This window comes from Symphodus melops (genome assembly GCF_947650265.1).
Source record: "Symphodus melops genome assembly, chromosome: 17".
Taxonomy (NCBI): Eukaryota; Metazoa; Chordata; class Actinopteri; order Labriformes; family Labridae; genus Symphodus; species Symphodus melops.
In genome coordinates, this window is record NC_136707.1 from 2,767,289 (window position 1) to 2,794,788 (window position 27,500).

Sequence of the window (27,500 nt, forward strand, 5' to 3'; positions counted from 1 at the left end):
CAGGAGTTCAAACAGTCAAGCTTGAAACACTGACATCGTATAGAGACTGAGATACTGCCGCCCCAAATCTTGAGACCCCAAATCTTGAGACACTATATAAAAGGCAGGTAAAAGACTTCTTGTTACTCAACATTACAGGAGAGCAGGTAAAAAGACCACTGTTATAGCAAAGAGGTTAAATACACTACAAATACAATATTTGTTGATGAAACAGCCAATGAAATAGAAATGAATACTTGTGTTTAACTTATTGTGGGAGGCATAGGCCTTCTGTAAACATCCAGAGAACAGAGAAACAGCTGCACAGATGCAACGACGCACCGTTACTTTCTATACAGAAGCGAAAGCTGTCTAGGCAGAGAGAAGAGAAGAGACACAGGGAGACAAAGCTTTTAAATGTTTGAGCCTCACCCTGTCCGACAGCTGTGCTCCTCTCAGCTCTTCATCTGCCTGCTTCCAATCCTCACACAGGAAGTGAGTCTGGCGGAGCTCGAGAGCAGGGAGAGAGAGAGATGGGTAACTTGTCACACTGGTGGGGTTTTTTTTTACACCGGTCATATCTCCACCACCAGAGGGCGCTGTCTACAACAGAATATACCGTTCAATGTGCAGCTTTCATTCTGCTGCTCTCACACAGCATTACATTTGAGGTGAGAACATTTTCGGTTGTTTTTTCACACATGGATGGTTAAACACAGGGTCACAAACCTCCTCTGGTGCTGGATTCATGGTATATTTGGACCCAAAGCACAGCACAGATGTTTCATTTAGAGCACAGGGGGACTGTTTGTAAAGGTGGGAAAGGGGGATATGAATGCATTTTGCTTTGGCAAAAGTTCAGTCAGGAAGACTATATTCTGCATGTTGGTTTTTTATTGTTCATCCTCAGATGTTGTCAAATGCTCCTCCATACACGCTCACTTGTTTTCTTTTAATTATCACCTGGTAACGTCACCTGGTCACGTCACTGCTCACTAATTTATCATCATTTCTGATGTCTTTCTTAAATGTGACTTCATGTTGACTGACTCTTCTTGATCATTCTGATTCAATTTGAAGATCAATAACATTTCTAACTTTTGTGTGTGTATTTTTATCTCATGACGACATCAGCCCAGATGATGTCACAGTGTTGCAGCATTAGCGGTTGTCTCCCGGGCGACAAGAAAGTGAAAACGACGCAAAGGAAAACGAAAACGAGGATGAAACTAGCCGAAGCATGAAGCAGATGAAATGCTGCCTTCAAAATAAGAGCACGCCACTTTCACGCACACACTATGCATGTTGTCAAATGTGCCGGTTCACTGATATCCCTCTTGAACACTTATTCTTAGCTCTGCTAAGCTTCACATTTGAATCTCTACTCTTCTGTTTGGAGAGACAGGCAGTGTCCGCTTTTATTTTGGAGGTACGTTTGTGAAGGAGGGCTTTGGAAAGTGAAAGTGAAGGGACTTCCACAGCGCGATAAACTTCCCACATAAACCGAACTTTTAAAAAAAGTTTAAACGAACAGTTTAAATGATATAATTTGAATATTCACTTCCTTCAAGAATAAATCATCTTTAAATAATGTTTTTTGGACCTTTTTCTCATGTTTCTTGGATCATCCTGCTGTTATAAACTGACATCAACTGGACATTAAATAAATAAAAAAAGGAACAAATGTCATTGTTCTGTCAGTCATTTTACACTGCTTTAATGTGTGTCTTAAACTTTCTGAACAACATTGTTTATTGATAGAATGGAAGCAGAAGCACATTTTCTTTCAATCTAAATTATTTAAAAAATATTTTAAATTAAAAAAAGAAGAAATCATGCTTGCTTTAAATTTTAACAACCACTAATATTATTATACATTTTCATGTAGTATTAATATTTATCAGATTACCCTTGCATATTTTCACTGATATCTGGTTTGCGTGTGAGAGTACTGTGTGCTAATGTTATTGCAATACACAATCTTAGTACTTTATTGACAAAAATAAAATATTTGATCTTAAAGAGGTAAAAATGACAAAAATCAATCAGGTGTGTGTGTGTGTGTGTGAGAGAGAGAGAGAGAGGGAGAGAGAGAGAGAGAGAGAGAGTGTGTGAGAGAGAGAGAGAGGGAGAGAGAGAGAGAGTGTGTGAGAGAGAGAGAGGGAGAGAGAGAGTGTGTGTGTGTGTGTGTGTGTGCATGACTGTATGTACAACTGGAAAGGGAGAGTTGAAACAATCTGGGGCTTTCTGCTCTTCACTCTTTTTCTATTTTCTCTTTCCTGTTCTGATTCTGGATTTTAAAGCACGAACTGCTTTAAAATCCAGAACTCGAATTAGCAGCATGTTCACACACAGCTCAGTTTGCAGCCCGCCATCATCAAACTTATCTTCATCATGTCCAGCCTGACATGCCTGCTCTTCATCCTCTGCAGTATATTGACCCCGACCCTCAGCTGTGATTGGATTAGCAGTCGTTTTGGTCACCTCAGTGGTCAATCTCTGGATCTCATTCAACAACTGGTAAGTCCATCAGAGCTGCACTGACTCCAGGTCCTGGAGGCTTCCCTGAGCACATTCACTTCTTAAAGACATTTCAGTTGCTTTCAACAAAGTTCTGGTGTCCAAAATTGTCCCTCTGAGAACCTGGAGGAGCCAAATTAGTTTATCTGCGATTACAAATATTAGTTAATTACTTTTTTAGTACATTTTTTTCGGCAATGCAATAAACAAAAATGTTTACACAGATCAAACATGGATAAAAGGCTCACATTTTTTTTCTTATGTAAATCTAAAAAAACAGATTAAACATCCGTATGAGCGGAATATTTGCATATAAAACCAAAAACGTTCAAGTGCTTGAAACTTTTTCTCATGAATGAAAATGATTTTTTCCTGACTTTAAGATTTTGTTAAATGCACTTAAATGTTTTTACAACCATTGTATACAAATCTAAATGACACAAGTCAATGCTTATATGTTTGGAAATCTAGATATTAAAAATCTAAATATGATCTTAAACACTATAATAAAGTGAAAACAAATGTAATGTAATGTAATCACTTTTGCATCTGGATAATATCAGTGTGTCGTCTATGTTCTTATTTCCATTGAATGTTTTGAACCAAGGAAAGAATTTCCCTTAAATGTGTTTTGGGCGTCACTGTGGTCCAGTGGTTAGGGCTGTTTGGCGAGGAGGTTCCTGGTTCGAATCCCTGGAGTTTGCATGTTTTCCATGTGTGCAATCTCCCCACGTTCCTCCCACAGTCCAAAATATTCTTGTTAGGTTAATTGGTGAATCTTAAATATCCCATATGTGAGTGCTGTTGGTGACGTGTCAGTTCACCCTGTGACCCTCATTTGTGTCTTTGTGTTTCAGGGCGGTCCAATGACAAAACAACCGAGTCCAGTTCACTTTCCAGACAGACTCTACCGCCGCATACGCAACGCTGAGGTAATCAATAAATCTATCTATCTGATAATGTATGCACTCTGTTAGTATATCATTTTTCAACTTACCTTCGAGACATAGCCTATAGGAGGAATTATGTCTGACATCAGCTCTGTTATCCAATCTCTCTTTCCAGGTGGAGTCTCAGTTGGTTTTCGTTAGAGACAGTCTACACCTAATTTCTGGCCTGTATCACCTCCACAACCACACCTCAGTTACCTGGGATACCAAAAAACTGGAAGACTTCCAGGCGATCCTCGACAGACAGGCAGAGGAAGTGAATGGATGTGTAAGTTGACAGACTTTGACTCCTTTAGTGCGTACTGTTCAGTTTGTCAAAAACACTTTGGAGGCTAACCAACAATATTCACTGTAAACCCTTCAAGTCCTTTCATTGGTAATATTTGTTTTCTTTTTGTTGCAACCAACAATTTCACTCTAGTAGCTACAGCTGTAGGTTTAGTTCCTCATCAATTCTTTTTTTTAAAATTAAAAAGCACCCCAGATCGCACTTACATGCATGTTCAAAGGCTGGATATTTAGATCCCTATTTCGCCTTGTGTGCAACATGTAACATGGAGATCAATGGGGCGAAGTCGTTCCGCTATCTGTGGTAGTATTTGTAAAAACCAAGTAAAGCACATTGAGTTAAATACAGTAGCTTTGTCTTGCCTTACCTACTAGCAGAGGCGTAAGAGGGAAAGGCAGTAGTACAACGTTGTTACAATAAAAACTACTGCTATCGCTTTTTGGCTAACGCTTTACCTTCTTACATTTTAAATCCTTTAGCTGCTAACACATCAGGGCTTCCAGCAGCTAACTTTTAAGCTCTCTCTTCATTTCTTCTAATTCGTTCAACTTGAGGTTTTAACCAGAAAACAAAGATATCAATTTGTCCTGTTGGTTTTGTCTTCAGGTGTCAACTAGCAGGCGAGTTGACTGGAAAATGAAAAATGACAACAGGAGGCTGACCAGACGTATTCTGGACCGCACTGTAAGTTCAAACTCACCTCATTTACCTTCAAACACTTCAATAGGACAGCTAACATTTTCATTCTTTTACCAGCTCAGGCTTTAATTCCTCTCAGAGCTAACACTTCCTCTGTTTATGGCTTAAACTCTACTTTCTTTAAGCGGCTAACTTCTTTCAAGTCTACATTAACTTTCATTGTCAACATTTTAGCTTCTTTCGATGCCAACACGTGATTTCTTTTAGCAGCTAGCAACTCAACTCCTTTCAAGGCTAACCCTTTAAAGGCTATCGAGACTATCACTTCAAATCTTTAAGTGGCTTACACTTTTACTCATTTCTTTTCTAAACTGCCTTTTTTAGAAGTTAAGACTTATTTCAAGGCTAAGACTTAAACTTAATCGCCAACATCTTCTAGCGGCTAACCCTTCAGTGTCTTTCAGTAGTTTACAGGAACGCATACTTCAGCTGAACTCGTAGTTCAACTACAATCTAAGCATATTTTAAATCATTGCCTTGTTTTTGATTTCAGGTGTTGACTAGCAGGCGAATGGAAATGAAACAAAAAATTAACTTCAAGAGACGACTGAGAAATTACTACAGGAGACTGAGATGTACTCTTACCCGCGCTGTAAGTATACAAGTAGTGGCACTGACTTTAGCGTTACGTGAGCGGAATCAAAGTAACTGACTGTGTTACTGTGTGTACAGGGGGGCAGTGCAGCATCCTGGGAGCTGATAAGGAAGGAAACCAAACACCACCTGGTTCAACTGGATGTGCTGGTGAACCTCATGAAAGCTTCAGGAGCTGCCAGCAGGAGGCGCAATACACCAACTCAACAGCCACGTCAACATTTCTCATCAAATTGATTTAGTTGGTTTTTAATCTGTTTCTCTGTGAGAGATGGACTCTGCTGGTTACTACATTCCTTTTATTTATTTATTTATTTATTTACCATGTTTTTCATGAACAAAGTTCTCTTCCATTTATTTATTGAACTCCTACAGTTTTGAATTTACAGACTGAATTTCATTTTTTTGTATGAATTTTATTTTATAAGTGACAGAAATAAACATTTTATTTATATGAACTTGTGTGTTCTGTATTTAGTTCAGAAAACAGCATTGTGCTTAAGTACTGGGGGAAAAAGTGCCTTTCAGCCTCTTTTGTACATTTTTCCCTAAAATGTGCATGAAGGGAACATATTAGGATGCAAGTGCAATTTCGTTTAGAAAAGGAGATCTCCATTAAGAGCATCCAGCACGTCCTGCTCAAACCAATACTACCAATACAGCCAGCCAGTACATTTTGAACATGATCCATTTTTTCTAAGTTACTGAATGCTAAAATATTTAAAATATTATGAGTATGCGCACAGAAAAAACCATCAACAACATGTTGATGAAACATTAATTCAAAGATTCATGAATTTATTTGTAAATTAAAGAACATTTTAATTTAAATGATTAAACAGATAATTAACAGTGAAAACTTTACACTGTGTAGTTTGTGTTTGTGGCCTGAAGAGGGCACTGTGGCCCTCAGTTCAGCCTCACAGGCAGTCAGTAACCACAGTCAAAGACTGCTTTACCAGTTCCTGCTGAACCTGAAGATGATTGTTTTTCCTGCCCATTACAGAAGTGGTCTACAGTTTAATAAACACAACATTTAAATCAAAAGAATTGAAGAGGTGACGTCATGTCTATAAGAGAACTACATTTCTTCTTGATTTAAAAGATACAATTATGAAGGCTTTACAAGTATTAAATCTGAATATATTATTTTAACTCTCTGACATTTTTTAAAAGAAATGTTCCAATAACAAATTGAGCTTTTTAAATGTTGTTAATACTTCTTTATCAAACTTCTTAAAGGAGCAATATGGAAGATAAATATTGAATGAAATCATGTTACCTTATTATATCATTGTTGGATTTCTGTCTTCTATGGCCTTTTTTTCAATTCCTGAATGGTCTGTTTTTGTTGTTTTGACCAGAAGAGAGGGGGGGGGGGGCAGCTCGCTCTAATGTTTTTAATTTGGATTGCAGTACTGATTTTAAATGCTAAGTGTCAGAGTTACATATTGCTCCTTTAAAATAATAAGTTATATAAATACTACTAAAATATTGGGTACTTGTTGTTACAGTTTTTTACCACAGTGGGGCAGAAGTTCCGATAAATATTAAAACACCGATTGATAAGTTTGCAATAATATAATAAATCCTTAAAAACCCACAGATCGAGGGCGGGGCTTCAGTCTAGTCGCATGACTGGATGTAGTTTGCAGGGAAGAAGCCCCTGTTGCCATTGAGAACGCCCTCACACCAGCCGTTGTCATGGTGATGCGTCAGGTAGATGATGTCGCCCTCTGACACGGAGAGGTCATCCGGTTTGGAGGCCTCGTAGCTGTACAGCGCCACCACTGGACAAATAGAACAACTGCAGTTAAGGGACTTGTACAAACTGCCTGATTAACTGAGTTTGACTCCACTTATCATTGATCGTTCATTTATTCATATCGATAAGGCAACAGCATAATTTTGGCGTCCTAGTCTGTGAATTCACGTTGTGTTATGGTGTTGTGTAAGCTCGACAGTTGTTGTCACATTACCTTTCTCAAGGTACTGTAGGGGGGCGTCGATGTCGTAGTCCACTGGTGGAGGGAGAGGTGGCATGATGTCATCAAAAGCACCCACGTCATCGAACACAGGAGCAGGGGGTGCCAACGGGATCTCTAGATCTAAGAGAATAGCACAAATGTCTTGTAAGTGACAGCGGTAATGGGTGAAATCATGATTGAGGAGGCGGAGCTTTAACAGGAAGTAGCAGAGTTTTTATGATGTGTACTACAACTAGAGATGATGATTACGACTGTAAAAAAAAAAAGTACTGCTACATGTGAGTATGAACAGTTTGATTCATAGCGCATCTATCACTACTATTAGATATGATGTACCAACCACATAGCAACACTTTTCTTACCCAGGTGTTCGAGGCGAGCAGGTAAGCAGAGCCGAGGCGAGGAGGAGGAGGAGGAGGAAGAGGAGGAGGAGGAGCAGTGAGGAGGAGCATTTGGCGGAGGGTAGGGGGGAGGAGGGGGGATCATCACTGACAGACAGACAAACAGACAGACAGACTCTAAGAACAAGCATAGCACTGACCAAGAACCGTGATGCCTTGCTCGAAGGGACTACGAGAGGGGGAGCGATCGTCTGCGTTAATAAATAATCGTTTTTTATACTTTATTTAGTACGACCTGGAAACTGTAGAGATTATTCACAACCTTCTCAAAGATGTAAATCGTCCTGCATCCTCAACAAGTCCCCAGTCACTCCCTCAAGGACTCAAAATGCACTGACACCTTTTTTTTTACTGACCCTTGAAAATTCCTAAATGTGTGGCAACTATTTAATGTTCAAAACTTCCGAGGATTTTCTCCAAAATGAAACAAATAGTATCAAGATCCTAAACAACATCTTGGACACTTAATCTGCTGCCGAAAACTCATGCTAATGCTCTCCAGGCACTCATAGGACTTCCTCAAGGACTCACTGAACTTATTCAAAGACCTCTGTGTCTCTCTGAAAATCTTTCAAGCACTCTTAGTACCCCTACTATCCTCAAGGACCCCTGGAAACTATTCAAACCTCCATAGAGCACTGTGACAAACTTCCAGACTATTAAACAAAACACCACTCACAGAAACATCCAGAACCCTCTTAGGGTCACCTTGATTTTCTGTCAATACAGTTTTCAAAACTCTCAAGGATTCTTTGAAATCTCTCAATGACCTCCGGAGTGCCTTAAAAACGTATTTCTATTTCGTTCTGCAATCTCGACACAATATCAAACTACGCCTTGTCATCATTTCTTGGACCTTCTTGGTGGCGTCCTGCGTTGGCTTACATGATTGGACAGCAGGCAGAAAGAGAGAGCGTGTGTGGCGGCAGCGGGAGGCGGGGCCAGAGCGGACCCTCATAGAGAGAGAACGAGTGGTGGGGGGCGAGCGGCGGCGGCGGCTCCTCCTGGTAGGGAGGGTCACTGAAGAAGGACACAAAACCAAAGACAAAGAGACTTGAGAGAAACACACACAGAAGGAGAGACTGTGAGACCGAAAACATACGAGCGAAAAAGAAATTAACAAACAGAAAATACAGATAAAGAGAAGAAGAGACTTAAATTAAATTTTTTCAAGTGAGTTTGTTGCCTAACTCTAAGATTTGTTTCTCTGTGCGATTGAAAATTACATAAATGACGTGTACGGTTTTCTTCAGTGACATCATGAACACTGCTGTACTCTGTTTTACTTCATTCAAAAATTATGCTGCTCTGATACGTCTTCAGGAACGCCTCCCAGTTAAGTCACCTTTTTGTGGAATAAAATAAAAACACGTTTTTGGACCTCAGGAACTCCTTTTTACCGATTCCGCACCGTGGGAACTCGTGTACTCTTTGAGCTCCTAGAACCCAGTCTAGAGAAACGCTGTTAGCTCCATGCTAACAAGGTGACCATGCTTTTGTCCACAGCTGAGAGCACACATTTAGCTCGCAGAGGATTTGAAACATGCAAACATCAGACTCTAAATTAAAAGGAACTATGTTGATAGGTCATGGGTATTTTCAGTGAACGTATAAATAGTAATCAGATTTCACAGTTCGGCGATCTGTGTACTTTTCATGTTAATTTGTGTAAAATTAGCGTCCCAGCAGAGCGAACATATGAGCTGAGTTTGAGGTAATGGACAACTTGGACAACTTGGTCAGATGATTTTTGCGTTGACAGACAGGTACCCTCTACGTCCTGGCTGGGTGGAGGTGGAGGGGGCGGGGCTGGAAGTTCTGAGCCATTGTTTGGGTAGCAATGCAAAGCTGTCATCATCAGGTGGGGGAGGAAGAGGAGAGGGAGGTGGGAGGCTGCTCTCCTCCAAAACTGCGGAGAAAAAAAGCATGAGGTCTTTGTGATGCGACTCAGTTTGACAATTAACAGATTAACCGGGGCAAAAAGTAAACACTGTTAAACCAGAATGGTCTCTTAACAGCAGTGGGTGTGTCAGAGGACCAAACCAATCAACCCCCAGATGCCAATAAACTCTTCTTGAATCTATGGGTGTTATATAACCTCACCTGTCTCCAGGCTCGGCGTGGGGGACAGGGGCAGAGACAGTCCGCTCTCATTCAGGTCCTCTGAAGGAGGAGGAGGGGGTGGAGCCACTGGCGCCACCATTAGTCCTGACGAATTCAATAATGTAGGAGGAAGGGGCGGAGCAACTGGCGCCATCATTGCTCCTGATGACTGCGGAGGAGGAGGAGGAGGAGGAGGGGGCACCACCATCAGCTCTGATGGAGGAGGTGGAGGTGATGGGATGGAGGAATTATTAACCTCCTCATCCAGACCTGGTATTCCATTGGCAGAGTTTGGAGGAGGGGGAGGAGGAGGAGGAGGAGCATCGCCCACGAGGGCAGGGATGAAGTCAAGTGGGGTCTGGCAGGTGGTGGGAATGGTGGGTGGAGCAACAGGTTTCCCGAAACTGGAGCTGAGTGAGGAATCATCAAATAAATATGTAAAGGAGGAAGAATCCATATTGTCAAGAGAGTCACGCGTTACATTGCACCATTTGAGCTGTTTCCATGCTGCTGGATGAAGTAAGCTACTGTAAAAAAGTGACTCCTTAAGACCCCTAACATATGTCGAATTAGAGGGCACAGGTTTAGAAATACTACAATTACCCTGTTACCCAACTTAAAGTCATTTGAGCTCATTGTATACAGATGACACTCTCTTACCGATGTTGTAATCAAACGTCAGAGTTTTCTATATTTTATAACTCTGAGAAGTGTGCAAGTCTTAATTTATTTACTTTATTCATTACCTGTGAATATTCTGTTCGGTTTCTAGCCAAAGCAATCTTTTAAAAAACGGAGTGCAGGCTTACCAGGCTACATGTGGGATTCATCAGTAATTCTTCAGAGAAATACCTCGACTCTGCTTCTATTCTAGCACACAGGCTTCATGTCATTGGTGGAGGTGTCCGCCTTGACATCGCCTATTTGTTGATGGTCTGATATGCTGAAGCTCTGAAGGGTTTGCAATCACCATATTGGTTTTTTTTTGTCTTGTCTTGGACAAGAAGTGACCATAATTGAATTAGAAGGAAAGTGGATGTTGCATAACTTTGTTTTCATCCTGATGGATTTTTACTTGTCACCACAGGTAGACCTGCCTTGGAGCACATTCTGTTGTATCCTCTATTTTACCATCATCAGTGTGAAGCTGCACTCTGTAGAAGTGAAACCAGACTGAGGATCTGAAACTAGACGTACAAACAAATACTTTCAGTCCTTACCCAGTGACAGGGGGGGCCACCGGGCACTGGACCGGCTCCAGGGATTTGTTGGACCTGGAACACACACAGACACGCACGTATGATAAAACCACACACATGCACAGTCAGACTTCCTGTTAGAGATATACGATGTGAAACAGGAAGTTGTCACTGATAGAAATGAGTACAATAAAACAGAACCTGACGGAGGCTCCGTGTTTCCGGATGGTTCCTGTTCGGTCTGACTGTTTCCCAGAGACCTGGAGGGGGGGGGGGGGGGGGGGGGAGCAGAGACACGAGTGTGTGAGCATCAATAGAGCCTCCCAGGCCTCAGCACCTCTAATTAGTCTCTCCAAACATTTTCCCACGCTCAACAAAGACTGCCTGTCTATTTTTCTGTGTGTGTGTGTGTGTGTGTATGTGTGTGTTACGTATTGGCTCAAATCCTTTAACAAAACACTTCCTCATTAAAACACCAGCAACAGCTACTTTTTTCAAAGTTTGCCGTAGTTCATACTGTGATCGGTTGATTATTAACGTATACAGAGGTGTACAGTGATGCAGCAGCTAGAAGAGATTTCTAATAGTTTGTAGCAGCGAGCAAAGCTTGCTAGTTTGCAGCTGTGAAATCTTTAGTTGGAATTTTCAGGTTCTCTTTAGTGGTTATAAAAATAACTTGAAGAGTGTTAAAGTTTGTATAAAGTTGTAAAATGATGTGGTTCTATGGATGAGTTTAAAGTCGTTTCTTGTGCTCAGGAGTTGTGAACAGTTTCGAGATGTTTGCAGTTGTTTCGATTCGTCATGGTAGTTTTTTTTTTATTTTGCAGCACATTTTGCAGCACTGTAAGCTGTGGCTTACAGCTGTAAATCTGTAAGTCTGAGACTCTCAGGAGAAAATCTTCTGTCAGAAAACGAGGTCTGAGTGAGAAAGGTGCTGTCGCTTCTGCTTCTGTGGTTTGTTTCAGCAGCCGACACTTCCCGTTAGAGTCAGCTTACATTCGAGAGTCAAAAAATCGACTTCTGCTTTTAAATTTGGGTTTCTTATTTCGGACTTTTATTGAGCTTCTGCAAATGCTCTGCTGTGTCCTTTTGTTTTATTAAACTGCTGATTTACACCGACACATCTTGAGATTTAACACAGGAGAGGAAAACACTCTCTCAGGTCTTCAAAAGAAAAAACATTTTCACACCAGAGTTGGGTTTTTTTTAACTTGACACCAGCGTCATGATGTGCTTGTGTGAGTCAGATACCTTGATGCCGTGTCCCAGGCTGTCAAGCTGCTGGTAGTTGATTGGGCGGCGGCTGTAGGATGGGCGTTGCTGTGTAGCAGCAGGAGGTTGAGTCGGAGGGAGGATCTTGTGGCTGCGTGGGACTCGTCTCACCGCTGTAAAGGCGCCGATTTCTCTCCGAGCTACTTTCTCTTTGTGCATCTCAACCGTCTAAGAAACACAAGGAGAGACGAAGAGCATCGTTCATTTTGACACCGAAAAATGAATCCTGAGCTCACGGCCAAAACTGAGTTTCAGTTTAAACTGAAGTAAATCCTCCTTCCCTCCGTACACTACAAATGTTGTTCAGTCTACTCGTTTTATTTTGCAGTGAAACCTTCCCACATTGTTGGCATGGTAACTCAGATAAATGCTGTTTACAGAGGCACCCTGAATACTTCACGTATAGGTCCTGCCTTCATTAGCAGTCTGATTATAAAACCACAAAGGAACATCCTTTTTCTGACCAAAAGGAGAAGCAGGGCTGAAGAAACACGGTTTCTGTCGACTGTCTGTCTACTGCTGGACACAGTGCTACATGCTATGCTAACATGAGCTAGTTGACCTATGCATGTGCACCTGGTGAGGTTGATGGCGGGAAGAAGACTTTAACTCAGACTCTGCGGAATTAAAAGTGACATTTTACAGCTGATATCTGACACGTGTCTGTATAAAATATAAACCTATAAAGGCAGTCTAATGGTTGATACTAAATACTAGAAGTGGGATTTTGTTAGCCTTGCGTAGCAAAGAGTTTAAAAAGGGAAAACTGTTCAAAAAGTTGGAAATTACAACTGAACCACAGCTTGAAGAAAGTAAAGAGTTCATAAATAGATGAGGAGGAACTTAAAAACAACACTTAAAAATCAAAGAACTGGTCATAGTCCTTCTGCTAATGACAGTTTGTGAACACAAAGCAGACGGAGAACAGAAGCTCCAGTCATCCGTCCATTCACTCATTCAGCCAGAGACTGATGGAAAGGAGGCTATTATCACACACACACACACACACACACACACACGGTAATGACCTGGATCTATATTCTCAGAACAAAGTAAGCAATAAATAAACAGAAGGACCCTCCAATCGTAAAAAAAAAAAAAAAAAAAGGTCAGATCAGAACCTCAAAAACAACACTTGGACTGAAAATTCCTGTCTGTTGTGCCTAGCATTGTTCACCCTATGTGTTGTCATGGTAACTCTGGGGTCAGATACCGGCTGTGTATCACTTGGTCCCGCTCTCTGCTCGGCTGAAGTCTTCTGTTTGTGTCTTTCTAAAATAGAGATGCTGTTGCACATTTTGCCGTGTACTTCATGGTGCAAAAAGGGGTCTGTGTTGTTGTTGTTGTTGTTGTTTGGGATGAAGTTGTTGTTTTGGAGTACTTCTGTTTTCATTGATGATGATGCTTTTGTGGTTGTTGATATTGTAGATATGGTTGTTGTTGTCTTCAGTGTTGCTGGAGGCATGGCTTACCTGACCAATGAGGTTGATGGAAGACTCCATGTGACGAAGCTGATTGGTCTGAGCGTCAAGCAGACTCAGTACACTACTGGCCAGAGTGCTGATCTGATAGGCAACGCTAGCCAGTGATTGGGTGGTAAAGTTCTTAGTTTCCTCCAATGCCTTCATGTTGCCTTCACCTGACTGAAACAAGGAGACGGAGGGATTATTGTAGCTCAAAGACAAGAAGGCTGGATAAATAGTTGCTAGCTTAGAACTTTGTAAACAAGGACAAACAGCCAATCAAATTCTGCAAAATTAGCTGAAAATGGGGGAGAACTGTTAGCTTAGTGCAAAAACAAGAACTGGGGGATTCTATCTATTTAGCATTTATTTAAAACTCGAAATGGGTGTAACTGCTTTGCTCAGCAGCAAAACAACTAGAAACAGCACATTGTTAGGTTAGCATAGAAAAAAGCTTTGAAATAGGGAAACTGGCAGTTTTGTTTTGCACAAAGACTTGAAACATGGGGAGACATGGCGCTCCAAACTAACCACAAGGTCACCGGTGCCCCTATAAAGAGTATTTTCAATAACCTGGATGTAGTTGTTGCAGCAGTAGTCGGCCACATTCAGCAGGTTGTCGTAGTTTTCCAGCAGAGCTTTCCGGGCGTTTGGTGCCTCCTCCATGATCTTCATCACCTCCTCTTTAAAGTTCTGCTCCTTCATCGCTGCTTCAGGGAGAACATTTGTGTTGTTAGTCCTGAGTTGTGAGGTTTTTAAAAAAATTTTTTTTGCTAAATTTACATCTTTATAAATGATGATGCACTGTTTTAAATCCATTAAATAGAAACTTCAAATGGGACTTAATTGTTTCAAGGATGTAAAAAAAAAAAGTTAGGGTAGGGTTAGTTAACTGCTGAACATCCTGGAACTCTTTCCAGGAACCCTGTGACCTCAAGGTGGTCTCCACTCAAGGATCCTGGAATAACTTTAAAAGCAAAGGGAAGGATCTCATTCTGTCATTTAGACAATCAGACAATTCCTGCCACAGTCTGCCCCTACAGCATCTGACATCACCCCCCTCCACCTCCACCCCCGCGTGCTCCACTAATTCACGCACTCTAAAAACTCTGCACAGCCGTTTATTGTTTATGCTATCTGCACTATCTGCACTATAAGCACTATTTGCTACTCTACAACGCACTACCTCACTTTTTAACTTAATCTGCACTCTGTTTATATTGTTAATACTTTAATTTATCCACATACTACCTCCATGGTGAAATACTCACAAGTGCCCTTGTCTGTTGATTGTCTGTCGTTCGTTATTTGTTGTCCCAAATGTCTTTAGTTAAGTTATTTGTTTTATAGTATTGCTAGTTTTCCTAGTGCTCTTTTTATGCACTGCAGGTTTGCACTGGGGGTTGGGGGGGATTGCAATTTCATCTGTGCTGTATGTTTAACATGGAGCATATTTGACAAATAAACAACCTTGAACCTTGAACCTTGAACCTTGAACCAGAGGCTGTGTGGACTAAACTGCTGCATTATTAAAATGTACATTGTTAAAGTATAAGTCTTTCTTATCCGTCTTAAATCATTGTTGGTGCACAAAGAGATTCTTCTGTGATGATTTGAGTAAAGAACAACCTTCACTGAGCCTTCATCCTGTTAAAGCTGTTTTTACATGTCTATGCAGCCTTGTGATCATATTACAATAACATATCGGATTGTAGAACTTTGAAAGGCGCGTTTGACAGAACAAGTGGCCTGCTTTTTACTTTACCTGCTTTTTTAATTTATTTTATAGACTAAACTTTTCATGCAAAGAACATGCTGATCGCGCATTTTTAAGAAGTTATATGACTTTTACTAGACTAATCTCTTTGCTAAACTACAGAAGCAAACTAATGACAAGACTGCAACAGGAAATCTGAATGCAGTTATTTCAATAACAATGTTCAATTATCAAGTTTTTTTTTTAACAGTATTCATCATCGATTAATTAAATTGGCATCAATACCAGGAGAAAACGTGAACTTTAAAACTTTACCAGAAGCTGAAAGGAAGAAATAAGTCTCTGAAGTTGTCTTTGTGCCTGTCCGTCAGCCTGTCTGTTAGAGGTGTGGGTTTGATTCCTGTCAGAAAAAAACATCAACCTGCAGTTTCATTTGTTTCTGCTGCTGCATCCAAAGATCGTCGCTGCTCTTCAAGATGACTCACCCCTAAAACGAAGTGAAACCGTTAAAGAACGCAAAGACAAGTCTTAAAAAACAGTTTACATCCAAGAGAACTGAAGGCAAGCAGGAACCTCTTCAAAGATCCATGCGATGTACTGAAATCACACAAACAGTCGGCTACTAAAAATAACATTTTTAAAGTATTCTACAGGACAGGTGGAATTCTTCTTAAAGTGTCCTTTTCAGATGATCCTTCGGTTCTTTAAAAAAAATAAAATAAAAGCAGCCATACAGTGTGGGACCCATTTCAATGATCACTTTCACGTTTCTTTGAAACACGTGAGGATCCCTAAAGCCCTGTTTTAGCTCCTGTTTTTTTCCCCTCCAAACTCCACAGAGGCTTTTCGTCCGCGTGTGAGATTTGTCCCCATAATTAATTTCAGAGTGAGACCTCTTGTCTATATTAATTTCTCTGTATGAACCTTCTTGGCTCAAACCACTTCCTGTTTCGCATCAAAGAATTCAACTTTATTTTATTGTCAATAAAACAATAAACGTCTTGTAACAAAGGTCAATACCAAAGTTCACACAATAATGAAAAGGAAACACATACTTAAATCATAAAACATTACTTAAAATACAATATTCATAGCCTGTATTTAAAAAATGGAAAGACTAATTATGGAAAAAGCTTTCTATTAAACGTTAGAAAATATGAGTGTTTTCCTGTGTAACATTTTTCACTGAAGTTGTTGCAGTTTGAGCCTCCTGAGTCTGCAGCACCACCTGTCGGTCACACTGAGAACAACACAAAAGACAACATGAGAAACTGACTGAATCCATCATGTGTCGTCATTCTTTATAAAGACGTTTATATTAATCAATGTACTAATATCAATTTAGTTTATGGTGCATTGCTGTGCAGATGGATGATAGAGGAGTTAGAGTATTTTCTTATCAGTTCTTTGGTGTAAATTTGAGGATGTAAATGTACAACAACTAAAAGTTCATTTTTATTTAATTGTGACAGTTTTTCAAAAGCAAGGAGAACAAACATGAAACATGTACATTTAAAATTCTTTACATCTCTTGAAATATTTGTGTTTTTGCATCCTTTATGACGGAGCGACTGGGTTCCAGGGCTGTTTCCTTGGTGCTTCCTCTTTGTCCTTCTTCTCCAGAGGCCTCAGGTGACACGACAGGACCAGATCTCTAACAGACACAAAATATGTGTTAGGCAGAGTCCAGAGCACATTCAAGGACCCCTGGAATGACCAGGTGGAGATTTACACTTAAATAAAGCATAATAGCATAATATTTGATCAGGGACTGAAAAGAAAGAAAGAAAGAAAGAAAGAAAGAAAGAGCGAACCTGGAGGAAAAAAAGCTGATACCTTGTAACCTGGAAATATTTCATGTTAACGTTGAAAGAGTTCCTCTAGAGGTCCTGGGATGCCTTGAAGAAGTTGTATAGCAAAATCCTTGAAACTCAGATGAGACCCCCGAGCCTGTGTTTGAAGCCTCAACTTAATGTGACCCTGGAAGTATTTCCAGGACTCCTTATAATAAACAAAAACCCCCTGGACATGCTCTAGGACAAATGTTGACCTCCTGTCAGTGTTTTCAAAGTCATATGACAAAATTGTAATATATTTAGACACACTGGAGGAGCTTCCAGGACTTCTGACAGAACCTCTTTATTCGTTAAAGGTATTTCCAGGACATTTGATTTGACCTTTAACCTCTTGAAGGCCTCTTGGGAGCTCATCCAGAGACCTGAACTCACCTGAACTGGTCGTAGGAGACCCTCTGGCCGACTGCTCTCAGTTTGGCCTCATTTTCCCTCTTGTATTTCTGCTCAGACTCGATGGCCCCCTTCAGCTCTCTCTCCAGTGCTGAGAAGTCGATAACATCCCGCTGTGAGCTCTCCATCACCTGACAATGTCAAACCACAAGAGTTTCATGTGTATAATACATGAGACGTCATACATGTAACGTGAAGGTCTAGCCAGAGATTCACTGATTGAAAAGTGAGTGATAAGTTTCTCTGATCAGTGATTAGAAAAGTTAATGAAACTGTTCACGGACACTTGCTCCAATGGCTAAACTAGCCCTGTTAAAACTGCCACAATACAGCTAAAAACGACTGTTATCTATCTGTTAGCTGCCAGGCTAACTTCACAGATAAGCTGCCTATCATTCCTGTTAAAATACCTGTCAGAGTTTGATTTCTTCGCGATGTCGCTGTGTTCTTTTTTCCTGGAGCTTTCAGTTTCCTCCTCACCGGTCAGATACAACAAACCGTATCCATGACGACCAGTGGTCCGCGCATGCGCAGTGCAGTACGCAGAGCACGTCGATGTTGTGAAAAAGAGAAGACAATCTTATTTTTAGTGCATTCTCCCCAGATTTTAATCATTTTGAGATTGGACTGATTTGTCTGTAAGGCCCTTGTGTTATTTTTTGTTTGTTTGTTGTATTTGCTATGTGAGCATGTATGTTTAACCTAATTTTACCAGGTAGGCTCCTCCTTTGTGTTCCTTTGTAAGTGAATATTTACATTCATGTATAAGTCTAAGAGGTGCTGGCATGAGGTCAACACGTGTTTTTCATTATGTGATGCTGCATCCAATATTAAAAATGATTTAGATTATATATTTTAATTGATATAGCCTAATCTCACTTTCTCAAAGATTTGTCTGATCTAGAATATTGTGTTAAATATATAACTTTAGGTAAATATTGCCTTCTTTTCCCACATTCATTTTTTATTTTGCATTTGTGTAAATGTGATTTAAAGAAGAGTTGAGTATAATACAGCTGCTGTGAAGAAATCTCTTTTCTCTCAAATGTTATAGTTAGTTAAAAGTCCTTGTTTCTTTTTTGCACGGCTTTCCAAGTGGCCAGTTCATTTTCCATTTCATATTTCACATGAACACATGTTGACACTGTTGTTCACAACCGTTTCACTTTTATTAAAGGTCAGTAAAATACCCTCTTATGTACAGTGTTTTATCTTTTAAATTTCCATGTTAACTTTGTTCTATATCTGCAATACATAAAACTTCAAAACTAGACTAAAAAAAATACAGCATTGTTCTGATGATATTTAGAATTCATTAATACAGCAGAACATAAAATACAAAAGTAAAAACTGTCCTTGTAAAATCAATCCTTTAAAAAAAACATTCTGTGATTCTTTCTCAATAACTTGTGGAGTCCCTCAAGGAAATATCCTTGGCCCTCTGAACTTCTTTTATATGTAAGGAAACAATTTAACAAAATAAATTCTCTTGTTCTTTTCTTGAATTAAAAGATCCAGGATGCATTTTGCACATTTTAACATGTAACGTAAAGAATGTGATAATTTCACAATATCTTCATTAAGCTATAGGGGTGGTCCTCCGGTGGCCTTTTATTGCCATTACTCAACAACACTTGGTCCGATGTCTCCATAATGTTTATGACTGAGGACATCATCGTAACAAAGGTTACTTGTTCATCCAGTGTTTAACACAATGCAAGTCTTTGCATTTAAAATTTGTTCTTGGTGTCAAGTCCTTTTTTTTTGTCTAAAAGTGATATCCAGCAAAGGTTGTTGTGCTTTTCCTTAAAATAAATTGAAATCCATGTAAATACAAAAATATCTGTAACTTTCACGTCTTTACATTAGCGAAGATGTCTAGAAACTCCACACTGAAACTAGGTTGTGGAGGTGTAGAGTTTTGAAGGTTTTAAAGATGTGTGTTTCTGAGATGCAAAGTTGGAAGTTCCTGATTCTATTCCACAATCAAACGTACTGGAATGAGCGCCACTCAAGGTCTACATGACCATGCACTGAGGATAAACCCATTGTTATAGATTCAACAAGAAGATGCCTTGAAGATGTCTTGTGATCAGATGCCGACTCTGCAGGAATTTGTTCTTCAGAATCTTCAAAAAGGGAGGATGGGGAATTGTGGGATCAATCTTTTCACAACGTAAGAAATTCTTTCACTGCGCTGAGACAGCCATCCAGAGCCTGCAGGTCCCTGTTGTATTCCACTGTCTGTTTGGAGAGATGATGAGTATTTTCTTCAAAGAGTTTTAGTAGCATCTTGAACTTATCCGGACAGTTTTGCTTTCCGACGCGTCTTTTTAAGGTGCTGTTTGTTTAAGTGATTTTGTTGGTTTTAAATTGGATCCTGACGAAGAATGAATTTTTCCAGTTCAGGCCTCGAGAGGGTTCAATCATATAGAGCACAGTGGTTTAAGAGAGGCCTGGTATGGTCTGCAGGTTCACTCACTAGTTCTAAGTTCAACCTGGGTCATTCAAGGCACAGTGGTCAGAGGCGAGCGTCTTTAGCCAGTTGATTCCAAGTTCACTTCCTGATGTACTTGAGAGATGGTGAAGCTTTGATCCAAAGATTATGACAGTTCTTTGACACTTTGGAAGATCTTTGGCAGGTCTCATTGGGTGTCCAGGAGGTCCCCTTAGAGGGTTTTGCAGGTTCCAGAGCAGCTCAAGAAGGTTCTGCCCTAACTCTTTGAGAAAATGGTTTGGAACTGTTTGAGCATGAGCTCCACTATTTGGCTCTGGAACACCATGTGGATGGTCATGTTGGCCGACTCGGTCTGAGGGCGGAGCAACGTGGGGCCGAACACAATGGCAACACTCTGAAAGGACATCCTGTTAGACTCCTTGTGCTCAATCACTCTGGAGAGAAAGACAGAGAGATGGAGAGAATGGGTTACAAGTTGCAGTGTCTGTTTTTTGGAGGAACTGGAGGAATTGTTCTGTTTTGGGAATCATCCTACATACAATCTGAGAAGCAGAGTCAAAGAGCCTCATTCTTCAAGCGTTCTTTGGAAAACATTTCTTCTTAAAACCCACTTGTGATATTTCAAAGAATGGTTTTATTTCCACCTAAGTTTTCTTTCCTGGGAATTCGTCTTAGCTACTAAGACCTCCTACAGCGTCAGAGTCTGCCTAAGACTTTTCTTCAGATCCTTTATAAAAGGCTTTGGTCAATGAGATCCCCGTCGTTATCAAGAGTCAACTTCAAATGCACGTGATCTGAGTAGAATGTACTCTTTGTTCTCTGCGTTCAGCCAGAGAGTGAACTCACCTGAGCAGGTGTTTGAACAGCAGCTCCATAGTGTCATAGTTTGGCAGAGGCAGAGAGCGAACCAGGTCCTTCATGTAGGAGACTCTCAGGGTGTAGTCTGGAACTTCTGCATGGAAGTAAACACAAAGAGCTGCGTCTAAACAAATGGCAACGCTCAGCACATAATCATTTCCCCGCTTTGGGGACGACTGTTCATGCTCAGAGGATTCTCAGAGGATGACTGTGATGACCCAATCAACCCAATAAGATCGATTGAAATGACTAGTTTACATCAGATCTGGTGAGGATATAAAGATTCCTTCTTCCAAAGTGTTTGATCTGTTGTAAAAATGTAATCATGTACAGAATTTAAAAGATTAATTCCAGCTCTATGATGATAAAAGTGTTTATAAAATAAAGGCTTACAGGATCATATGTTTATTGTAGGTAAATAGACGTCAAATTTCATGGCTATGCTTAAAGTGTCGATTCTTTTACTAACGGATTGCAGCGATGAACTTCTCAAAGCAGCTGAAGGGAAATAACGGCTCCGGAAGCTCCCGCAGGAAGAGTTTGAGAGCTCCAGTTATTACGTGGATCTCTTCCCACTGTCCATCCTCCAGGTCCAGCTGATCCTCTGCAGAGACAACAGCGATACAGTAAAATGACAGAATGCAGAACAGATTCTCTTTGGTCTTGAATACAGTGTTCTAACATTTTACATATAGAGAGAGTGCTTTGCATTAAAAGTACATCAATTGAAATTTTGAAAAGGAAAGAGAGGTGGAGAGGCGTAAGTTTATTTTACATGTTCATAAAACTTGCTGAAACTCCCTGACATGTTCAGGGCGCGCTTCATGTGTAGACAAATCTGTACCCAGACTTTTTTCTTGTTACCGTCTAACAAAGAAAGTCTCCTGCTGTGAGCAGCACATGTGAACTGCCGAGTCGTGAGAATATCCGGAGCATTCATCCTGAAATGATCTCGATATTTTCGGAAGTACATTCGTGAAAATGTCTTTTGTTACCATGGTCAGCTCTGTGTCGTAGTCTCTGGATCACAGCCAGGTTCCCGCTCACTCTGTAGATCCCGTCCACATCCAGTCCTAAAGAGACCCACTCATTAGTCTGCTGTGTGTCTGTTTTTATTGTGTGTGTGTGTGTGTGTTTGTGTTTACCTCTCCTCTCCACTGCTCTGATACACTTCTCCACAAACCTGGGGATGGTCGTGTTTTCTCTGTGACAGAGCGTATCCAGGTGACAGCCGAACACGTTGTCTGTTTTTTTTTTTTTTTTTCACAAAATCAATCCATTAATGAAAAAAACAGAAGCAACAACAATTGACACACAACGCGACGTATGCATACTCAAACAGGTCCTGTTTAATGCCAGTGTGGTCACGATGAAAAGAGGCGGACATGTTTTTACCTCTGATGTAGCCTTTCTCTTTGACGCTCTGCAGCGTGGGCCTGCGCTGGAGGAAACGTCGCAGCTTTGTTCGAACTCTTGTCTGCTCGGTGTCGGCCGTTCCCGATGAAGCCCTGGCTGCTGAAAGAGAGAACTGGAAGATCAGAACTTTGTGCATGACAACAAGCAGAATTACAGACTCTGTTTTGACCTATTATGGATTTATGAAATACAAATTATATTTATTAGAAAAAAAAAAATTAGCTAATGGAAACTTCATTAGTGCAAGTTGAGTCAGCTTGTAGTCCCAAACAGGATTGTCACGATACCAACATTATTATTACATCATCCTAATTCCATTGAAAAATAAACAATATTAATACCTGTTTTTTGGTTCACGGCATCAAATATTTTGCAACTTCTCAGTTTAATTGACCATAAAAATAAGCAAACTCCTGCACAATGTCTCCTGCACAAAAACGTTCAAAACATAAACTGACTGTTGGTGTATGTGGAGCTCCTGCTGCGTCGTGCTTTTACAGCACTTTTATGAAGAGAACAGTCTGAAAAGGGCTGAAGACGCGACAGTTCACTCGTGACTCGTCTACTGTACAGAGGAGTTTTTTGTTTTTGTAAATATGACAAACTGAGGTCTGTACAATAGGATGATCATTGCTTTTCAAGCTCATCTTTCACATCAGGTTATGCTCAGTTATAAACACCTCATACATGTTAAATTGGAAAGCTTTGTCTGAGCATTAAAACACCCGTTAAGATTGCAGAAGGTGATGATGCATATAATGAAAAATAGACTTAGAGTTGAGAATATTGAGTCATCAGAGACAAACTGTGGACTCACATGTCCTCTTCCTGTCTTTGTCCTCTTTGTCGGAAGTATTGTCAACTTCGTCCTCGTCATCAGACAGATGCACCAGATCCTGAAAGAGTTCAACTTCATGAAACAAGCTTACAAAACAGCTTTCCTGTTTATAATGATTCTGTTTTTCTCATTAAAAAAAAATGATGAAACAATCTTAGTTCATATTCTGCTCATTAAAACAACGAGTTATGTGGGGAGTGGGCTTGTTACCAGCTGTTGGATGCTGTCCTGTATCACTTTGGACCAATCGCTTATGATGCTCTCGGTGTCGTACTGCATCAGATACTCGCAGCCCTGCCGAGTCTTCAGCTGCACGCAAACACAGAAACAGCTCAATCACACCAGGTCCAAAACATAGAAACTGTTTCACACATTGTAACTATGGCAACAGACTACAGGGCACAACGTACCTCTAAAACGTTCTTTTTGGAAGACTTGTCCTTGGAGGCCCAGGCCACCGAGGCTCCTCTCAGCTCGACGGTGTATTCTGGAACGATCTGTGACGATTTATTCTGAAGAGAAGGAAGGCATCATCAGCGATCAATGTCACAGATTGTATAAAACAAGGACGTCAAACATTGGTTTCTCAGGAGGTGTTATGAAGCCAAACGTGGAAATGATGGTGCATTTGATGTCAGACGTCAGATACACTGTCGGTACCAGATCTGCTCTGGGTCCTGCGTCTGCTCCTGACATTACACAATGTGATTGACTGTACGTTTGTATGATGATATAGCACATCGTGATTTTTGCTGGCATTCCTGATGGTCTGATTAGAAAGACGTTTTTCATATTTAAAAGTAAGCTTTTCTTAAAACACTTTTTTTTTAATCCAGTGTCTTATTTTTATATTAAAGGGATACTTCACCCATTTGCATGAAGCTTTGTATCATTAGAAACATGGTAGTAGTGTTGAATTGTCGTGAATCCAGCCCTCATTTTGCCCTGAGACGAGAAAAATCTGTTTTTCTTTGCCTGGAAGTTTTCTTCATGTGATGCAATATGACGCTTTTTGCATCACATGAAGAAAACTTTCAAGCAAAGAAAAACAGATTTTTCTCGTTTTCCATTCAATACTACTACCATGTTTCTAACGATCATGTAAATGGGTGAAGTATCCCTTTAATCAACCTTTTCACTGACAATAAGCTAAACAATGTTTATTTGATTAGTGTTATTAAGGAAACAAAAGGTGCTTACAGCGTTTCCAGTTGGAGCAGATTTGGGGTCTTTGTGGAAGGTGAGGATCCCTCCATGGAGGACGGTCCAGGACTGACTCCAGTTCTTCCTGTCAGCACCCAAACACACAAGTTAAAATATGAGCCACAAACTCCAACTGAGCAAATGTGGCATCTGATCATGAAGCCTTCCTTTCCTCCATCCTAACCAAAAAGTGACCTCATAGAAAAGTCAAGGACTACGTTAAAGAGCGACATCTCACCTGATCTTTTTCCCGTTGTCAGCTACTTTGGTCTTGTTAAGGATTCCTGCTTTCTCCAGCAGGTGGCACTGTGAAGACAAAGACAGACAGTGAGACGGACAGACAGGCTGCAGGTGAGTCTTCAGATTCCTTTGAACCTGCAGGTCAACTTTGAAATATGACTCCCGTACAAACATGGGAGTGGTTTGAGAGCAGATCTCACAGTGCCTGCAGCCCTGACACTTTATATCTCATTCACACTCCAAGTCTGGTTCCCTTCTACTGTAAAATACACAATACACACACAAACAAATCAAAATACAATACACACTCGTCATTGAACCCCAAGGAGTATTTAGAAAATGACAAAAAATATCTTCAACTCCCTGAATCCATTTAACTTCTTATCAGACCTGTAAAATTTCCTGAACTATCCCCGACAGGCACCAAGAACCTACAGTATAACCCAGTTAAATACTCCACTACTACTTTTAGATACCTAAAATGTCCGTGTGGAATAACAAGTATTTCTTAAACAACGTTCGAAAATTCTATAGGAACAAAAACATTGAATTAAAGACCCCAAAACCTCCTCAAAGACCCCAACTATCCCGACTAATTAGACAGACAGTTAGTTAGTTGAGGCATGTTGTACTTGGTCATTCTGAAATGACACAGTTAAGACAGTTCATTTTGCACTTGACATTCACAGTTATATTCTCATCATGAATAGCACCAACAGAAGACCCCGACCACAGCTTAAGAGACGACAGATTCACCGTAAGAAGAGGGGTTAGTAGAGAACGACTGGGTACACTTCTGGGCAACGTTCAAAGACGAAAGTCCTTCCAGCACCACACAGACACACACACATATATTCATATATGTGTGTGTGTGTGTGTGTGTGTGTGTGTGTGTGTGTGTGTCCATGAAGTGTTATTTACAACAATTCTTCAATTCTGTGTCATATTTGCGTCTTTCCACTGACTGATTATCATGTAAGGAATATAGTTCACTTTGGCCTGAAGACTAACAACTGTCCAGAGACAAATCCATGACACCGTGGACTGAGGAAACCTCTCTCGTGGATTAATAAAGAATATTTAAATCCTTCATTCTGTTCAAACACAAGAGGAAGTCTATGAATATTTGTTGACTGAAGCTGCAATGCTGAGAAGAGGCAGCAGGGGGCGACGTTTGTCTGAACTGCCCAGAGAGTTTCCTTTCGATAACAGGTTAGTTTGATGTTGTTGAACAAATCAAAAGTTAGTAACATGTGTTCTGCTATGAAACATAGTTTTAGTGGAAACAACAGAAACACAACCACAGAGAACCCAGAAGTCCCAGCATCTTAATCAGCCAATGAGCACCTACGCTCAGCTGTTGGGAGCCTGTGCTCCGATCGGATAGGTTCCTCTTCAGTCTGTGCATTTCAGTGAGCTTGATGGGAGGGAAAAGGATGACATGACAAGGCTTTAACAAATGAATGGGTGAATGAATGATGGGCAGAGAAGACAAGCAGGTTTACATTTAATGGATCTGACCGAGGACACGAGACAGGCGAGTGTGCGTCTACCTGTGGACTGTCGGGGGAGTGTCTTCTGTTGGCGAGCTCGGTGAAGTCAGAGATGTTTCTCCTGTGGCTCGGAGCAAACGTCTGAGACACAGAAAGGAGAGAACTTCTAATTCAGGTGAAGATTTTATAATAATGAACTCATTCACACAGATTCTAGCGATGTTCGTTCAGATGTCTGCACAGTCTGGAAACGACTCTGAACTTCAATCACACGCAAATATTACCATCTGCTAACTGGCAGCAGTTGTGATTTCCTGTGTTTTAGAATAAATGATGCATCTAGGATGTGGAAGGGAATTATTCCCACAGTGTATTTCCTCCCTCGTAGCGTCCTTTTTTTTTTTTTATTTGACGACCTGCACAGGCAGATATAACCTCAACAAACGCTGTGATTTTTTTTGCATGAGTAAATATTATCTTGCTTGCACCAGTTGTAGAAATGGGAAATTCTACCTTTTTAGGTAAATGTAAATTGGAGTTGAGCTTGAGTTCACGACCGACGCCTCACTAACAAGTTGTCATCACGTTCAAGCTTTTTTCCTTGTTAGTATCCGAGTACTTGTTTGTATGTTGGAAGCACTCACATCCTCTGAAATGCTGTGTCTCCAGTTCTTCACCTGTAAAGACGTTCCCTCCTCAGAGACTCCATTTCCCATCAGCCTTTGGGGCAATTGCGAACCCTGTCAAGGTAAATGAACTCATAATTCAATCATCGCTTGCCTAAAACTGCACACTGACCAACAACACCAGCACTCATGGATGGATTACCTCCTGCAGCCTCCACTGGGAGCTGTTTACATCCCTCAGGTCCAGGTGAGCTCTCGGGATCAGACTGACATGCGGCTGAGGGTTCTGAGAAAAAAGTGCCAAGTAGATTATAAGCAAAAGCTGATGAGAGATTCACAAGTTTAAGTTATAAAATGTGTGTGTTGTACCATTGTGAAGACAGTATCACTGGGGTCATTTGGTACGTCTACAGGATAATCTTCTGCTGGCAGCGGAGGCTTCAGGTAATCATACAAAAAACAGTCATTAGTGAGAATCCCCCTTTTTAATGTTCAGATAACAGCACATCATAACAGAGATCAGACATTTTGATTTAAGTCATTAAAGGTTATAAATTGAATTTTCTTTTCTTTTTTTGCGGGGGGGGGGGGGGGGTTAAGATGGCAAAACAAAACATTTAAATAATATAAAACTGTATATTTTAGCCGCTGCTGTTTTTCTTTCTTCCTTTTAAATGCATGTTTTTTCTGATCATCATGCATTAGCACATAAGTCATCTAGCCGGCTGTGATTTCTGCTGTGATTGAAGCACTCAGTAATCCTAACGGAGGCCCACTCCACACTTTTGTTTAGGATCTTACCGGGCCTCCTTGCGGGGAGGACGGGGAGGAGGGCGAGAGCGGCTCAGGTGCGGTCCATGACGTGGCTCCTGAAATGGGGTTGTAGTAATAAAATCTCCCTGAGACCTCGTCCACCAGCTTTTCCCAACCACAGGAGCCCTGACAGGA

At 40.7% G+C, this 27,500-nt stretch overlaps 5 protein-coding genes across 8 annotated transcripts in view; 1 reads left to right on the top strand and 4 right to left on the bottom strand.

The window, feature by feature from the left end:
- The window catches only part of LOC306838102 (globoside alpha-1,3-N-acetylgalactosaminyltransferase 1-like), a 13,145-nt gene extending 12,649 nt beyond the window's left edge, over window positions 1-496 (bottom strand). The window contains exon 1 of the mRNA XM_079366070.1: window positions 412-496. The gene's annotated coding sequence lies outside the window, so the exon portion shown is untranslated. The remainder of the gene's footprint in view (window positions 1-411) is intronic.
- A 2,841-nt stretch (window positions 497-3,337) lies between these two features.
- LOC306838824 (interferon a3-like) lies at window positions 3,338-5,416 on the top strand. The gene is made up of 5 exons (XM_079367199.1): window positions 3,338-3,431; window positions 3,565-3,717; window positions 4,345-4,422; window positions 4,931-5,029; window positions 5,110-5,416. Exons 1-5 carry the CDS (start codon window positions 3,366-3,368, stop codon window positions 5,266-5,268), a joined length of 555 nt encoding a protein of 184 aa, XP_079223325.1. The 5' UTR covers window positions 3,338-3,365; the 3' UTR covers window positions 5,269-5,416.
- A 396-nt stretch (window positions 5,417-5,812) lies between these two features.
- Window positions 5,813-15,782, bottom strand: abi3a (ABI family, member 3a). Its single transcript, XM_079365421.1, is given in 13 exon segments — window positions 5,813-6,821; window positions 7,011-7,139; window positions 7,382-7,507; window positions 8,306-8,440; window positions 9,191-9,254; window positions 9,256-9,329; window positions 9,524-9,933; window positions 10,744-10,797; window positions 10,924-10,982; window positions 11,974-12,162; window positions 13,467-13,637; window positions 14,031-14,167; window positions 15,490-15,782. Coding segments are annotated over 12 exon segments (1,707 nt in total). The 5' UTR covers window positions 14,163-14,167; window positions 15,490-15,782; the 3' UTR covers window positions 5,813-6,657.
- Window positions 15,783-16,122: 340 nt separating this feature from the next.
- On the bottom strand, window positions 16,123-17,939 carry dnaaf19 (dynein axonemal assembly factor 19). Of its 2 annotated transcripts, XM_079366003.1 has the most exons (4): window positions 17,831-17,939; window positions 17,403-17,551; window positions 16,701-16,828; window positions 16,123-16,414 (listed from the first exon to the last, which is right to left on the bottom strand). In XM_079366003.1, exons 2-3 carry the CDS (start codon window positions 17,546-17,548, stop codon window positions 16,732-16,734), a joined length of 243 nt encoding a protein of 80 aa, XP_079222129.1. In that variant the 5' UTR covers window positions 17,549-17,551; window positions 17,831-17,939; the 3' UTR covers window positions 16,123-16,414; window positions 16,701-16,731. The 2 variants fall into 2 exon arrangements, with proteins under 2 accessions (XP_079222129.1, XP_079222128.1); XM_079366002.1 differs by lacking the exon at window positions 16,123-16,414 and having other exon boundaries at window positions 16,617-16,828.
- Window positions 17,940-18,567: 628 nt separating this feature from the next.
- Window positions 18,568-27,500, bottom strand: part of arhgap27l (Rho GTPase activating protein 27, like) — a 12,459-nt gene continuing 3,526 nt past the window's right edge. For 2 of the 3 annotated variants that reach the window (XM_079365727.1, XM_079365729.1), the window contains 17 exons: window positions 27,354-27,491; window positions 26,922-26,990; window positions 26,755-26,838; window positions 26,571-26,666; window positions 25,987-26,067; window positions 25,785-25,850; window positions 24,432-24,499; window positions 24,191-24,278; window positions 23,401-23,502; window positions 23,201-23,299; window positions 22,970-23,048; window positions 22,132-22,251; window positions 21,882-21,980; window positions 21,732-21,809; window positions 21,206-21,340; window positions 20,725-20,830; window positions 18,568-20,312 (listed from right to left, as the gene is read on the bottom strand). In XM_079365727.1, coding sequence (XP_079221853.1) covers window positions 20,135-20,312; window positions 20,725-20,830; window positions 21,206-21,340; window positions 21,732-21,809; window positions 21,882-21,980; window positions 22,132-22,251; window positions 22,970-23,048; window positions 23,201-23,299; window positions 23,401-23,502; window positions 24,191-24,278; window positions 24,432-24,499; window positions 25,785-25,850; window positions 25,987-26,067; window positions 26,571-26,666; window positions 26,755-26,838; window positions 26,922-26,990; window positions 27,354-27,491 — 1,686 coding nt within the window. In that variant the 3' untranslated portion in view covers window positions 18,568-20,134. The remainder of the gene's footprint in view (window positions 20,313-20,724; window positions 20,831-21,205; window positions 21,341-21,731; window positions 21,810-21,881; window positions 21,981-22,131; window positions 22,252-22,969; window positions 23,049-23,200; window positions 23,300-23,400; window positions 23,503-24,190; window positions 24,279-24,431; window positions 24,500-25,784; window positions 25,851-25,986; window positions 26,068-26,570; window positions 26,667-26,754; window positions 26,839-26,921; window positions 26,991-27,353; window positions 27,492-27,500) is intronic. The other variant, XM_079365728.1, reaches the window with a different exon arrangement.